The sequence below is a fragment of the Sinohyriopsis cumingii genome, chromosome 7 (assembly GCF_028554795.1).
Source record: "Sinohyriopsis cumingii isolate HCF-2022 chromosome 7, ASM2855479v2, whole genome shotgun sequence".
Lineage (NCBI taxonomy): Eukaryota > Metazoa > Mollusca > Bivalvia > Unionida > Unionidae > Sinohyriopsis > Sinohyriopsis cumingii.
Window position 1 is genome coordinate 66,860,665 of NC_142967.1, and position 14,905 is coordinate 66,875,569.

General features: G+C 34.5%; 1 protein-coding gene across 1 annotated transcript in view; it reads left to right on the plus strand.

Annotated features, from left to right (window-relative positions):
* The window catches only part of LOC149795446 (solute carrier family 23 member 1-like), a 45,808-nt gene that overhangs the window by 21,052 nt on the left and 9,851 nt on the right, over positions 1-14,905 (plus strand). The window contains exon 4 of the mRNA XM_089963801.1: positions 7,682-7,863. Coding sequence (XP_089819927.1) covers positions 7,682-7,863 — 182 coding nt within the window. The remainder of the gene's footprint in view (positions 1-7,681; positions 7,864-14,905) is intronic.

A 14,905-nucleotide genomic window follows, 5' to 3' on the forward strand; every position in this document is an offset into this window, starting at 1 on the left:
TGTTCCATCGCCATCAATCTTAAATGTGGAAAAAACACAGCACGCACCATCGCTGATAAATTCGTTCTTTATTTGCTTGATAAAATCATACAGTTGTAACTCAGATAGTATTTGTTTTCTGTCACCTGGTAATCTGTCAAGTCTGGTTTGGTGACGTGCTCTGGCTCAATCGCAGACAACCTTGTAAACTCATCTTGTGTTGTTTCTAGTGATCGGATGTAATTTTTGTTATGAGATTTAAATCTGTTTTTGATTTTGGCAATATGATTTTGTTCCGGCGAGATCTTGATACTTTTGTTGCAGCAATCTGGCTTCGTCCCATCGTCCCAAGCTATATGATTAGTTTTCTTTAATATACACGATATTATTTCTCTAATTAGCATGTCATCTAATTAGAATTTTGCTAATAGTATAATGATCAACCAAACGTGTAATAGTTGCAAGTGGCTGGATAAGGGGTCGTCTACACCTTGTGAAAAAACTGTCGCAGTGATTATTGTGTGCCTCATTTACAGAATGTTCGACGTGGAAGTACCGACCCAAAACCTTGTCTGATTGTGGAGTTGGCGTTTAAGGAAAAAACATAATTGTGTGTATCTTGTGATGGAAGAAAATATCGTGCGTTGAAAAGATTCTTCAACATAACACATGCTTCAGATGATGTAAAAATTAAACATCAACAAGATTACATTGACCGTTATATTGAAAACAATAAAATTGATAAAATTAGTGAGAAATCTGTTGAACAAGTTAGTGAAGACTCGTCCGGCGCCCCTTAAGTCGATTAACCTCCCCCATGTTGCTCACATCAAATAAAAATATTCACATTTTATAGTACAAAAAAAGCATAACAATATGTCACATATAGTTTATGTTGCTGTTCGTTGGCCATTCCAACGGTTCTATGTATTTCATTTTTGCGTCTTTTTTTCACCCATGTCTGGCTGCCCCTCCTGCTGCTTCAATGACAGGCAGACATTGTTGATATGCAAGGATACTAAATATACAATTATGAAGATAAAGGAGGAGTACAGTATAAACCACTGATTATCTTTCGAATTCTTTACCTTTTTTGTACATCTTGTAATCTCCAACCGACAGATTTATGAAATAAAATCTTTCAGACAAAAGACAACAAAGGGTGAAAAAGTGAAAAAACTATCAACGGAAACACATTCACGGTGCTTTCAGACATTATAACAGATCTAAAAGATACATGCTAATGAAAAATGTTTCACCATCGAATACAATGGATGACTAAAAAGCGTAAACAGCAACGGAATTAACAGCACACGAAGCCAAAATAACAAAACCTTGCAGAATATTTGTTTGGATGAAGCCAACATGTAAGAAAGAGTAGTTTCGTAAAGTTAGTTGCAAACAAAAGGTCTGTAGTGTCATAGATGCACATGCACAACACATAGTTATAACAATGGTACAAATATATATATATATATATATATATATATATATATATATATATATATATATATATATATATATATATATATATATATATATATATATATATATATATATATATATATATATATGTATATATATATATATGTGTGTGTGTGTGTATGTGTGTGTGTGTGTGTGTGTGTTACAAATATATTCTGCTACGCAAATGTTTTCCCAACAGATCTCTTTTGTATACGTGAATCCTATGTACACTGTTTAGCTCTCAACCCATTCAGGCAGATATATGAATGAACTTCGTCTGAGCAGCTGATATATTTATGAACAAACTTAAATATTCAGTACAGTTAAACATCCCTTTTATGCATGCAATTTTTTATGTCCAAATTTGGGAGTTAAAATATTGTTTTAGATATGTTCAGTGACATTATGAATCATTCTTGTACTCAACATATTTAGAAACTTTGTCTTGTAGTGAAGTTGTAAATACATAACTCTCTCTCTCTCTCTCTCTCTCTCTCTCTCTCATAGGTCAGTTTCAATGTCTCATAGTTAAGACTAACTGAGCTTTCACAAAGACTAATTATCGATCGTTTACTGGTGATCTTCCTGATGTTTAGTTAAACGTTAATTAGAAATTCATATAGATTTTGCTTGTTGCTTCCGTGAAATCATTATTTGTTTGAACTTCACTGTTTGTTTTGTTGATCAGTTCTTTTTATATTTTGAACACGTATTAAAGGGTTTATATTTTTGCTCACTTCTTTATTCTAACGGTTTATCGAGAATATACATCTTCATTTCTATTTCTTTAAAGAGAAATATTTCAAAATATCTTAAACTATTATGTAGTTTATTTAATTAGAAGCATTTTAATATAATGTTAACTATTTTAGTTGTATATTTAACTTTTTTATCTTTAAAAGTAATATTAAATTCTTGCAAACATGCCCGTCTTGGTGGTAGTAAATTTGTGCCCCACCGGTTTAGTTATTTTTGAATTGCAACACTTACCATCTTCGGGGAGAAGAGACGTGGCATATTCTTACAGCAGACCTTTGAATACGATCTTCCATCCAGCCTTGTACTCCATGAATTTAGAATATTTGATTATTTGCTAGTTTTGTTGATATTGAATAAAACTAAAATTTTGTACTCAAGTCAATATGAAACAATGTCAGTGGAGTCTTTCTGACTTCCAGGGTGGCTTTTCTTGCATTGATATTATAACTTGTATATGTTATTTATTTAACATTGTATAACGGCCGTTATGCGTAAACACCACACAAAAGCCAGTTCAAATTTCCAGCTTTTCCGACTTCTTAGGCTGCTTCATGCATTCTGATATATCTGCATTCAATTTATATTTTCTGCCGAACGTTTGGCTATTTTCCTAATCGTGGATCTGTCATTTTGCTATTTTTATTGCGGAGTGTATTTGACCTGCGCTAAGAATGCGGCCTTCTGTAGACGTCGAGGCGGTTCTCTGTTATTAATGATGCCTTTTTCGTTAGAACTGGTTCTTGCCACTGTTAACTTGTAATGATATGTGGTTTATTTAAATACGTAACTTTGTCACCTTTTTAAAAATGGAGATAGAATTAAATATTTTTTACTTTTATTTTTACCATTTTTAAATTGCTTAGTTGCTGCTTAGATTAATGGAAAAACGTAGAATAATTTGCCTTAAGTCGCTGTCTCAATATGTTAACAACTAGAGCCAATGTTCACATCCTCTGATATTAATCTGATATTAATCCAAATGGCAGATATTTTGAAAATCACAGATGTATCTGTTGTTGCAGAAACATTACGGATACGTTGCCAGAAAATCGTTTAATGGTTATGTGCAGAATATTTTGAAATAGTAGAGTGAAACATCAGCATGTATTGCAAAAGCATATTTTGTGTCATTATACTAAAAAAGTTATACAGTCTTCTTAATGCTTTAGAATGAGTCCTGTAAAAAAATGTTTTTCTTTGTTGATTAATACCGTGCTAAAGGCAAAAACATTTATCTGTCATTCAAAAACGGCGTGAGCGAAATATCTCGGCATCTAGTCTCGTTAGGAGCCAAAAACATAAAGAGAATATATACCATTTATATTCATGTAAATGTTTTATACCAGAAAATTATGTCGCTGGCGACAATGCTTGTACAAAATGGTCAACGACACGTATTACATGTACTTCAATCTGAAAGAAACTTGTACTGATTTTCATAACTTTTCTTAGGTCGGTCTGGTCAAGTGATTTCCTTTTGTTTGATGCTCAACTATCCCTGTACTGGATTTAAACACACAAAGTCTCGGGACAATCAGTGTTCATCTAGTTTACGGGACAATCAGTGTTCGTCTAGTTTACGGGACAATCAGTGTTCGTTTAGTTTACAGGACAATCAGTGTTCGTCTAGTTTACGGGACAATCAGGGTTCGTCTAGTTTACGGGCATCTTAACTACTAATACATTGCGCATAAAGATTTATCTAAATAAAGTTAGAAATCCGTTAAGGTCAAATTTTACATGCTGTAGGTAGATCAGTTAATTCAGACACATATTACGATCAATACTTCTAAATTGTAAGCATCTTGCGTATCCAATAATATTTACTAAGAAAGATAAAACCCAGCTGTACTGCCGATAGAAATATATTTCTGCACACGTAGAAGGTCGTCCTCTAAATGTTTAAAATGACAATAAAATGTTGACAGGAATAAGCTTCCGCCATCTTTCAGGGCTGATTTATTTAGATCAGTTGTCAACACACACACACACACACACACACACACACACACACACACACATATATATATATATATATATATATATATATATATATATATATATATATATATATATATATATATATATATATATATATATATATATATATACATATTTGTAGATTAGGAATCATTCATGGCGGATCCCATATATTTATAGCCCCAATAGTTTCCATGGTAGCCACTGGAAATGCAGAGAAGACGGTTAGTTCTATTCTTAACAAAATGTATGTTCCTTCATTCTCATTGTATGTGCAGTAATTACATATAGTTATAATGAACACAGAGAGGTGTTTCCACTCTTAGGGTTTGTGTAAATTAGCTTGCGTTTTTGTTGACAATAACTGCGTCCATGTAACTTGAAGTTTATGTAAGTGAGGAACATGATACAAAATTGAGATTAAAAAGACTAGAAAGAAGAATTGTACTGTTTAAACTCGTTTATGGTCATAGTCAAGAACTGCCTAGGTATCTGAGAGAATCATGCCAGAAATATATGATGTATTCTTTCAGTGTAGTCATCACCACGTAATAATCAACACATAAAAAGTGATAGTATTAGTAGGAAGGTAATTCGAATGAGATGTTTGATATTCTGACTGATATGTCAGCAAAGTCAGTGGACAATCAATTACACCTTTTAATCTTGCCTTTATTCGTCCTTTTGGAGGCTTTATTGGGTGTCCAGTGCTCTTTATATCACATCCCAAATACAGTTTCATCTACGTTTCTTAAATTGTATTGTTGTAAATGATACCTGTCTTCCTTCATCTAGTGCAAGATAACTAAATGTACTAGGCCCACATTACTGTACATCCATTACCTTTAGACAGACTATACATAATTGCACCATAGTAATTTGGTTTGTCTGGCCTAAGCAAAATTTAGGTCATTGAGCTTTAAAAGGCACATTTGAGCTCACATCTGAGCACTAACAGTTCAGTATTGTAACTCCTTGTGTCACGGTTATAACTTTAGGCCCGTAAATATGAAACTGTCTGAGCTCAGATATGCTTATAAGATTAATCAGTGTAAGGAGCTTGTCCCTTAAAGGGGTTTTCTTGTTTGAAATATGTATTTTATTTAATATTTAAACAGCAAACACATGGATTTTATGAGTCTGGACCGAGAGATCTCAAATAATGAATTACTGCATGTATCATGGATTGTAACTCCTGTAAAAAGCGCTTTGACAACCTAAAATTTTGCATTTAAGATGATTATACATTCAGTAACGCTAATCTACATTCATTTATAATATAGTTATCTACAATGACCAATCTTAAATTATAAGTCTGAAATACAAAATGCGATAAAGAAGTTTTGTTACCAAAGAGACACATCGAAATGCGAAAGATATATATTGCACACATTTTGATTTTTTTCAGATCCAAATTTTTGGAAGGAAATTATAAGGGAGGTATGTTGTTTCATATTATTCGATTACACGCCTTTCACTCGAACCTTTAATAACCCTATTGCATCACTTGATTAGCAGTTTGAGATTGATTTCCACTTGTTCTAGTATTTCTACTCACCTGTTGTATCTTTCTCTCCTATTCCTCCCAAGTCCTCTTCCTTTCCGACCTTTCTTCAAATTCCTTCTCCTCTTTCTCCTCCTCGAATTTCTCTAGACTCCCTCTCCTCCTCCTCTAGTTTCTTTCCCACGACTAAACTTCTGTCGACTTCAACTGTCTCAGAGACAGTCTCCATTCCGTCTCCAACTCTTGAAGACTTGGGACCCAATGGAACCGGAAGTTCTCTGTTCCCTAAAAAGTTTCCTTTTCGAAGCTTTGTCTTTTCTTAGAATCTACCTCTAAGTTCTGTCTCCAGATTACGAGTGGCTTCTTTCTCGGAGTTAACCCTATTGATCTGCAATCCTTCCAGGCGTATGCTAAATTACTCTTTCCGATTTCGAAAGGTAATATTCGGGTCTGAATTGTAATCACGCCCTCTATCTCAATTTTTGATTGGATATCGCTGTGGACCGTTACAATGTCCCTCTAACTCTCTGTCAACATGGTGATGGATATGAACAAGCCCCGTTCACCCCGTACACTTTCCTTCTGATCCTTGAACTAATCTTTAACATACAGGTGTGATAACGGCAAGCCTTTGTTAAGTGACGCGACCGGTCGCCTTTGTCAGCTCAAGTTTTCGGTCTCTGGCTGGTCATGATAACCTTACGTAAGAGTTCAACACTAACCGCGCGGCAATCTTTAGAGATCAAACACAAAGCCGGGGTAATATTCCCAAGACAGGTAGATTATAGCTTATACATGACTTTAGCTGGGCGCTTAGCAAACGTGACAGACAGTAAATGCTAGTGTTTTTGCTTATCTGTCCTTGTCTTATATATTATCAAGTGCAGATTCTATCGTTTAAAGTAAGGCGTAAGCTGCATCGCTTACACCGTACTTAAAAATTAGTCCTGATTTAGCTGTTCTTCATTTAATTTCAACATAAATATTTACCAATAGTTTTTATGGTGAAATTATCCTAAATTGTTGTTTTAATTTGTCCAGATACTAAATTCTCTTTTAATCACCGCCTAGTAAAATGCTTTGCTTGCTCGTGTTTCAAGAATGCGATGTGTCCAATTGTATTAATGTGTTTGTATGTATTGCAAATCATCCATGTTGTAATGACTCATTTGTTTTATGTAATTTGGTGAAAAGTTCACTAGAGGTTATGTTCAGTGTTTTAAATCATGCCGATGTTAAAAAAATCTTATCTTATTTTTGGCAAAACATATTTACATTAGATACCTAATTATAGAATACTTACAAAAAGAACTGATTCGGCATCTGTTATGAATGAACGTTAATTGTATAAAACTTTCGTACGACAGAAAAAAACTATATGCATTTGCACATAACTTATCGATGAATTTGCTAATCTGTGCATGCACAAGTAGAACTGCGTTTCGACAAATTGAACTATTGTAGAGGAACATTGATAGGACTTGGAATAGATGGAAATTTATGTAACAAAATGAGCATGGGCTAGCAGTTTGCCTGGAGAAAAAGAGCATATCGCTCTTGTTTAATCCACTTTCTACCGTATAAATTGTTCTCGTCACAACACTTTGACCTTTTTTAAAGATATAAGCAGACATAGTTGATCATACCTGGATAAATTAAGAACCGCTTGCGATGTACGAGCAGTGCAAGATATTACAGACTTTGCAATCTAATACTTAAGGGCCTGCCGAGTCACACAGCATCTGTCTAATCCACAGAAGCGTGGAGACAGTAATCTCACTTTTAATATTTTTTTTAGATTTTAAGTTGCCAGGATTGCAATGTACATAACGTATGAAATAAAAAACAGTGACATCTCAACACATGTCAGTAAAACTGCCATGTACAAAACAATAATTTTAAGAATGTAAATATAACTCCGAATCACTATTTTACAAACACCATTTCAGATAAATAGGAAAACGTAACAATAGTTGAATTATTTACTTGAAGATCTCCGGGAATCTCATGATAGCGTCAATGACCCAGCTTGTAATCGGCGGGACAGGCATTATGGGATTCTTGATGAAGTTCATCGGACCCTTGACAATCGCACCGACCATCTCCCTCGTAGGGCTTTCCCTTACTGGGGTCGCCAGCAGCTTTAACCAGGTCCATTGGGGCATCTGTTTCATGTATGCTAGTCTATATTTCATGATATTTTATCTTTTATTATAATTATTCAAATATATAAGTGAATACATTGTAAATAACGCATACCATAGCAAAGAAGGCTTGATATAGAACCTTTTACTGAATCTATGCTGTTGTATCTAGAGCCTTATATATTATAGTAGAAGCCTTATACAATTGCCTGTATAAGCCTGTTTTGATGTGATATGGTTATTCATGTTTTCCATTTTTTTATGCAAGGAATCCATAACTTGAGTGGTAAGTAGCTTTATTAAATAAGGACATTGCTATTGCAACACGATACATAGCTTAAGAAAAGTGTTATACGTCGTTGTTTGTTTGTTGGTCTTGTTGTAGGTCCTCTCTCAGATTCTTGGTCCAAGTCTGGTTACATAAGCCCTAGGTGTAGCCTCCGGCAAATACACGGAAACTTAAGCCAACATCAATGAGTTTGGACCTATCTAACACACCACACATAAATATCCACAGAGTGAATACTGTTATATATCTTGTTATATTCCTTTTTGTTGTTTGTTTTATCTGTCTTATACTTTCAATTCATTGTCATTTATTGTTCGTTCTATTCTAATTGTTTTTAGTGTTGTCTGGTCTTGTCAAGCCTCACCTGGTCTATTCCAGCCCTGTCTGTCACGTTCTCGTCTTACCTGAATTCATACATACTAGTCTTATCCATAAAGTTAGATAAATGTTTAATGGTTTTAGTAACTGAATCATAGACAAATTATGTGTTTGCATGACGTATGATCAAGTTAAACCATTGCAATGCGGATGGTTCTAAAGTATCTAAGAAATGATAGCACTCAGCTAACAAAACCGGAGATATAAGTGTTAAATAATGTGCGAGATGGACTTTTTGAATCGTTGAATAACTAGAAGAAAAAAACTGCCATTTTGATCTTATTCTGTTTTGCCAGTTTTATTTTGCTCTTGGGTTTGGGCTAAGTTGAGACCCCAGAACGTTTCAAATTCAACAAACGTTTCAAATTCAATAAATTAATTGATGTACAATAAGTAACGTTACTATAGCACAAGGTTTCATGTCATATTCGATATGTTCTATTTGTATGCGATATGTAACTTTGATATGCGATATGTAACTTTGATATGCGATATGTCTGAATTCATAACCTATAAAGTCTAATCATATTAGTACATTTTATTTAGTTGCATTAAGCAGTCAGGTACTACACATTAAGAGTCTGGTATATGGCGTTATCGGTTTGATAAATGATATTTTGTGGATAATTTAAACAATATACGGCCGTTTAAAGGAGCTATCTCCTTGATAAAGTGAGTGTCTGCTTCCATTCGCTGGTCCAAGTAATAAATATATCAGTTTAAAATGGAAAACTGAACAACCAGGATTCTGTGTCACGATTACCATGGTTAACCGGATTACAATCCAAGCAGTTAGCCAGGTATGTGGGCCACTGTGCCTTATATAAATTACTTGTATAATCTAGTTACCCATCAGTGAACATGTTGTGCTGATTGATTTGATTGGTTCGTATGTTACGAATTTACTGTAATGACTAAGGCTGTACGTTAGCGCTATAACTAAAATTATTTTTTTGATGGAGGATAAAAGGGTAACTTTGTACAAAGTCAATGGGCTTTTCTTATATAAGCGACCAGCCGTCAAAGTATACAAGACCAGTTGTTATAGCATTCACATTCCCTCCCGTTTGTTTGTACCCATCCAGATTTTAAAAACGAAAAGGTCAAGAGCAGAAACGTTTTTGCAACAGATGTAGTAAATTAATTCATCAATTTATAATTGCTAACCTGATTGTTGCTAGGGGGTACCAATCACTGTAGTGCACGATAACAATATTTCCATGGACAAGTCTGTATTCAGGCAATACATGTGATATATTTCACCATCTTTGATAAGCTCTAAATAATTGCGTAAATTTAGGAGTTATATCTTTTTCAACATGAAAGAGTCCTTCGGTTTTTTTTTCTTGATATTTGTTTTAAAGAAAAATTATAACTAGACATTGCAAATATTGAATGCAGACGAAACAGTGTTTGCTGAAATACTGTTCTAGAAATCAGAACAGTATCGTGAGCAGCCTGGTTGTTTGTTTTCATCAACAGTTTCCGTTAGACATATCGATTTCAGATAGTTATACAATTTTTATTTGTTCCCGTATCTTGTTTAATAATGGTGATTTCATCGGAAAGGCACAAGTTGGTTAATCTCAGGTGCCGTTTCTCGCCGTCTGTTTTTATATTGATATTAACACTTCAAGTGAAAATGTCAAACGACGCATGTTACGGTCCAGAGGACATCATGTCTTCGGCATGATGCTCCAGTGCTAGACATCACTATAAACTGACACACTGCAGACATCGTAGCGATATGACTGCAACATTGTTAAAGCTACGTTAAAAATCCAAATCACAACAACAAGTCGTTGGTTAATCTCGGGTGCCGTTTCTCACCGTCTGTTTTTATATAAATATCAACGCTTCAAGTGAAAATGTCAAACGACGCATGTTACGGTCCAGGGGATTAAATTACGTAACAACGAAAAAGCGACAACAACACGTTTTGTAATATTTAAAATATAAATATGTTTCCCTAAAATGCAAACTGAAAGAATTAAAAATAACTTACAGTATGGTATGAATTCCTATTTCTTAAAATAGTACTACCAATTCCAAAAGATCCGAAGTAATCCGAATACACTCCAAAGGTATTATGCATCATAATTCTAATGTGCGTATGTACTAACACCACAGAAGAATTTACAGTTTTAAATCTAAATGTCTTTAATTGATTTCAAGGCAAAATTCTATGTAATTCATATAGTCCGAAATGAATACACGGTAAAACCAAAATAATATTCTTCTTTGAATGTTATAATGAATATACAACTGTCCTTTGAATGAACTGATAATAATCAGTTTAGCTATTATTATCCGAATATATTTGAATCAATGTTCTTCGTAGTACTGGAATTCCAACTAATGATCATCAATTAAAATAAACAAATCAAGATCCTCAATGTATCTCTTAAAAATTTGATATCAACTTTAAGAATGAGAATATCACATTCTACTTCGCTTACATGGAAAATTATACGAAGTTAACAACGCAATACGTTTCACGAATATGTTTCCAGGCTTTCAGTGAATCATTAGTTATTTCGAAATGTCTCATTTTCAGTCACGAAGCTGCTTCAGCTTAAACCAATCACGGTCCGACCTTTATACAGTACACTTGTCCTCCTGGGATCACGTGGTTTTCTTTACTTGAACTTAGTACATCGACCATGGGATGTATGAATTAAATCGGCGTACTCAGTATACATGTCTCATTAAAAGTGCAACTCATTAATAGGATATTAGAACTAAAATGTCATTAACTAAATGACTCTTACAAAAACTATTATTATAAAATAATATACATGATATCGATATACATAACACGTATCAATTAACCCCAAATCGGTCCTAATTTGACCAGACGCACCCAAGCATATATTTCGAATGAACTCATATATTTGTTTCATATATTCCTTAAAAATGTCCACTTCTAAGGTCATAACTTAGTCAAAAGAGATATACTGGTCAAATCTTGGTTATGATTTTACTATAAATATTATTTTTGACAGAAATGCATAAAATCAATTAGATGTAAGAGGTTTTTTTTGGAGCCGTTTACTTCGGTTAATAAAAATTCACTTTCAGTACTTATGCTTGGCATGATTTTCAAATCAACTACAATGCTACGATCACTAAGATGCTTTGATCATAAGGTATAACAAATATTAGCTTTTACTGCAAAAGTTATGGCAAAACTCAAATCTTTGAACACATCCAAGCATCTTGAAAAGAAAAACAAATTTTCCGATTTTTACCGATTCACTTTACCCACTGAAAGACCTGAAAAAGCTTTATTTCAAAACCTGCTAATACTCCACCTCTTAGAGAAACATAACTTGCTCATACAATATGGCATGAATTATTCTGTACTGTTTGCAGCCTGGTATCATCGTTGTTAAGGGTAATGAAAGGTCATATTACGCAGTCAACGGTGCCCTGTAGTCACTTGTAATTTGAACGAAGATTTCATATTATGACTTCGAAACTTATATAGGTCGGCATCTGGAATGAAAGCCCCCTCCCCCCCAAAAAAAAACTTCGGAAGATAAACCTTATTAAAAGAGACGAAGTAAACCCGAAAGGTTTTGGCTTTCCACCAGACTCACTATTCATAAGCAAATCTATGAAGCCGCTAAGAAGAACGTCACAAGCATAGTCCATGCAGCGAAATCAGCCCACTACTGTACTAAGATCATGGGAAGTTCCAGCTGCAAAAAACTCTACGAGATTACTAACAAGCTAATGTCAAGGAACAAATGTACACCAATTCCAACTACCTTCTCTCCAGTCGACCTTCCGGACCTGTTTGCAAATTTCTTCCGTGACAAAGTACAATCCATTAGAGATAATCTTGACACAATTTCAATTGACTCGTCATCACCATACAGTTGGGATACAGAATTTCAGCGGCAACCATTAGCAGCATTTGAACCTCTCTCTATGGATTTAGTACGCACAATCGTGATAAAGAGTGCACCAAAATCATGCGAACTCGATCCAATTCCAACATCACTGTTGCTTGAGTGCTTAGATCCAGTATTGCCTTCACTAACTGATGTTATTAGTACCTCTCTCTCATCCGGGGAATTCAAATCATTTTTCAAAACTGCCATTGTAAAGTCTCTGCTGAAGAAACCAACACTAGACCATAAAGATTTAAAGAACTACCGCCCAGTTTCTAATCTCTCATTCATATAAACAATCTTAGAAAATGTTGTTCTATCTCAGCTTGTATCTCATCTGAATTCAAACAGTCTCTGTAGCAATGTACAATCTGCATATTGCCCTTGCCACAGTACTGAAACTATTCTAAAAGTAGTTAATGACATTCTCTATGCTTTGGATAGCTTAAAGATTACAGTCCTCACCCTCCTTGATTTGTCTGCAGCATTTGACACAATAGACCATGATATATTACTTCACCGTCTCCAGCATGTATTTAGCATTCATGATACAGCCTTACTGTGGTTCAAGTCCTACATGGTCAACATGACACAAATTGTGTCTCCAAATGGAATACACTCCAGCCCAGTTAATCTATGTTGTGGTGTTCCACAGGGGTCTGTTCTTGGACCTGTTCTCTTCATTCTATACACTCAGCCGCTCTCAAGTGTCATAGATCATCATCCAGTGTCTCAACAATTGTACGCTGATCACACCCACATATACAAATCTAGCCACCCAACTGAAGTTGATGATATCATTTAAGGTGTAGAGAGGTGCATTTCTGATGTGAAATCATGGATGACATGTAACAAGCTGCAGATGAATGATGATAAAACTGAGGTCATTCTAATCACAACACAAAGACTTTCTCATTCACATCCTTTATCTCAAACAATAAATATCAGCAACACCAACATTAAATTCACAATTTCAGTACGAAACCTAGGTGTTACTCTTGACAGTACTCTCACATTGCACCAACATGTCATGAACATATCTTGAGCTGAGATGCATCAGCTCCATTCGCAAATATCTTTCAGTTGTTGCCACCAAAACACTTGTGTGTTCATTACTACTTTCAAGACTGGACTATTGCAACTCAATTGTGTCTGGTTCATCTCAATATTTACTCCAGAAACTTCAAAAAGTTCAAAACACAGCTGCTCGGATCATTCTTAGAGTACCACGATCAGAGCACACCTCACCGCTGTTCTGTTCCCTACACTGGCTATCCATTCGATCCAGAATCAAACACAAAATTTGTTTTCTGTGCTATGTTTCATTGACGGACTCCAGTCCAACATACCTGTCCTACCTCACCCATGAGTACACACCAGCAAAATACTTACGCCCCTCTTCTGACAATCGTATACTCATTATTCCCACTATGAAAACAAAGTCATATGGACATTATTCTTTTGCATACCAGGGCCCAGAAACGTGGAATGAATTGCCCACTGAACTTAGACACAAAGACACAGTGATCCCATTCAAGAGTGTTCTTAAAGCTCACTTATTTCGACTGCAAGAACGAAATTAAAGCCCTAATAATGTTTCCTACCTTAAACATTTTCAGCATTTTTTTTATGTTTTCTAATTTCATGGTGTTTGTTTTTTGTAATCATATCATTATATATGTTTTTGATGTTATAGGTGTTGTCTAATGTTGTAAAGCGCTTAGAGGTTCTAAAGATTAGGCGCTATACAAAGTCCTCATTATCATGATGATGATGCAGTCCTACCCAGTTGTTGGCTTTTTCTAATTGTTATTTTGGTTTCAATTATTCACAAAGCATCATTCATCAGTCCGATGACATATAATACACCTTAACGAACATAAATTAAAACGTACAATTTCAGAGGAGTGGTAAACATCGGATACATATGTAAAATATTAATAATAATTGGATGCGAATAGCATTGGATGTGAATTAATATCATTGGATGTGAATTAATAGTATTGCACTTGAATTAACAGCATTGGATGTGAATTAATAGCATTGAACTTGAATTAATAGGATTGAATGTGAATTGATAGCATTGAATGTGAATTGATAGCAATGGATGTGAATTAATAGCACTGGATGTGAACAAATAGCATTGGACGTGAATTAATAGCACTGAATGTGAATTAATAGCATTGCATCTGAATTAACATCATTCGATATGAATTAATAGCATTGAATGTGAATTGATAGCATTGGATGTGAATTAATAGCATTGGATGTGAATTAATAACATTGGCTGTGAATTAATAGCATTGAATGTGAATTGATAGCATTGGATACGAATTAATAGCATTGGATGTGAATTAATAGCATTCGATGTGAATTAATAACATTGGCTGTGAATTAATAGCATTGAATGTGAATTGATATTATTGGATGTGAATTAACAGCATTGGATGTGAATTAATAGCAATGGATGTGAATTAATAGCATTAGATGTGAATCAATGGCATAG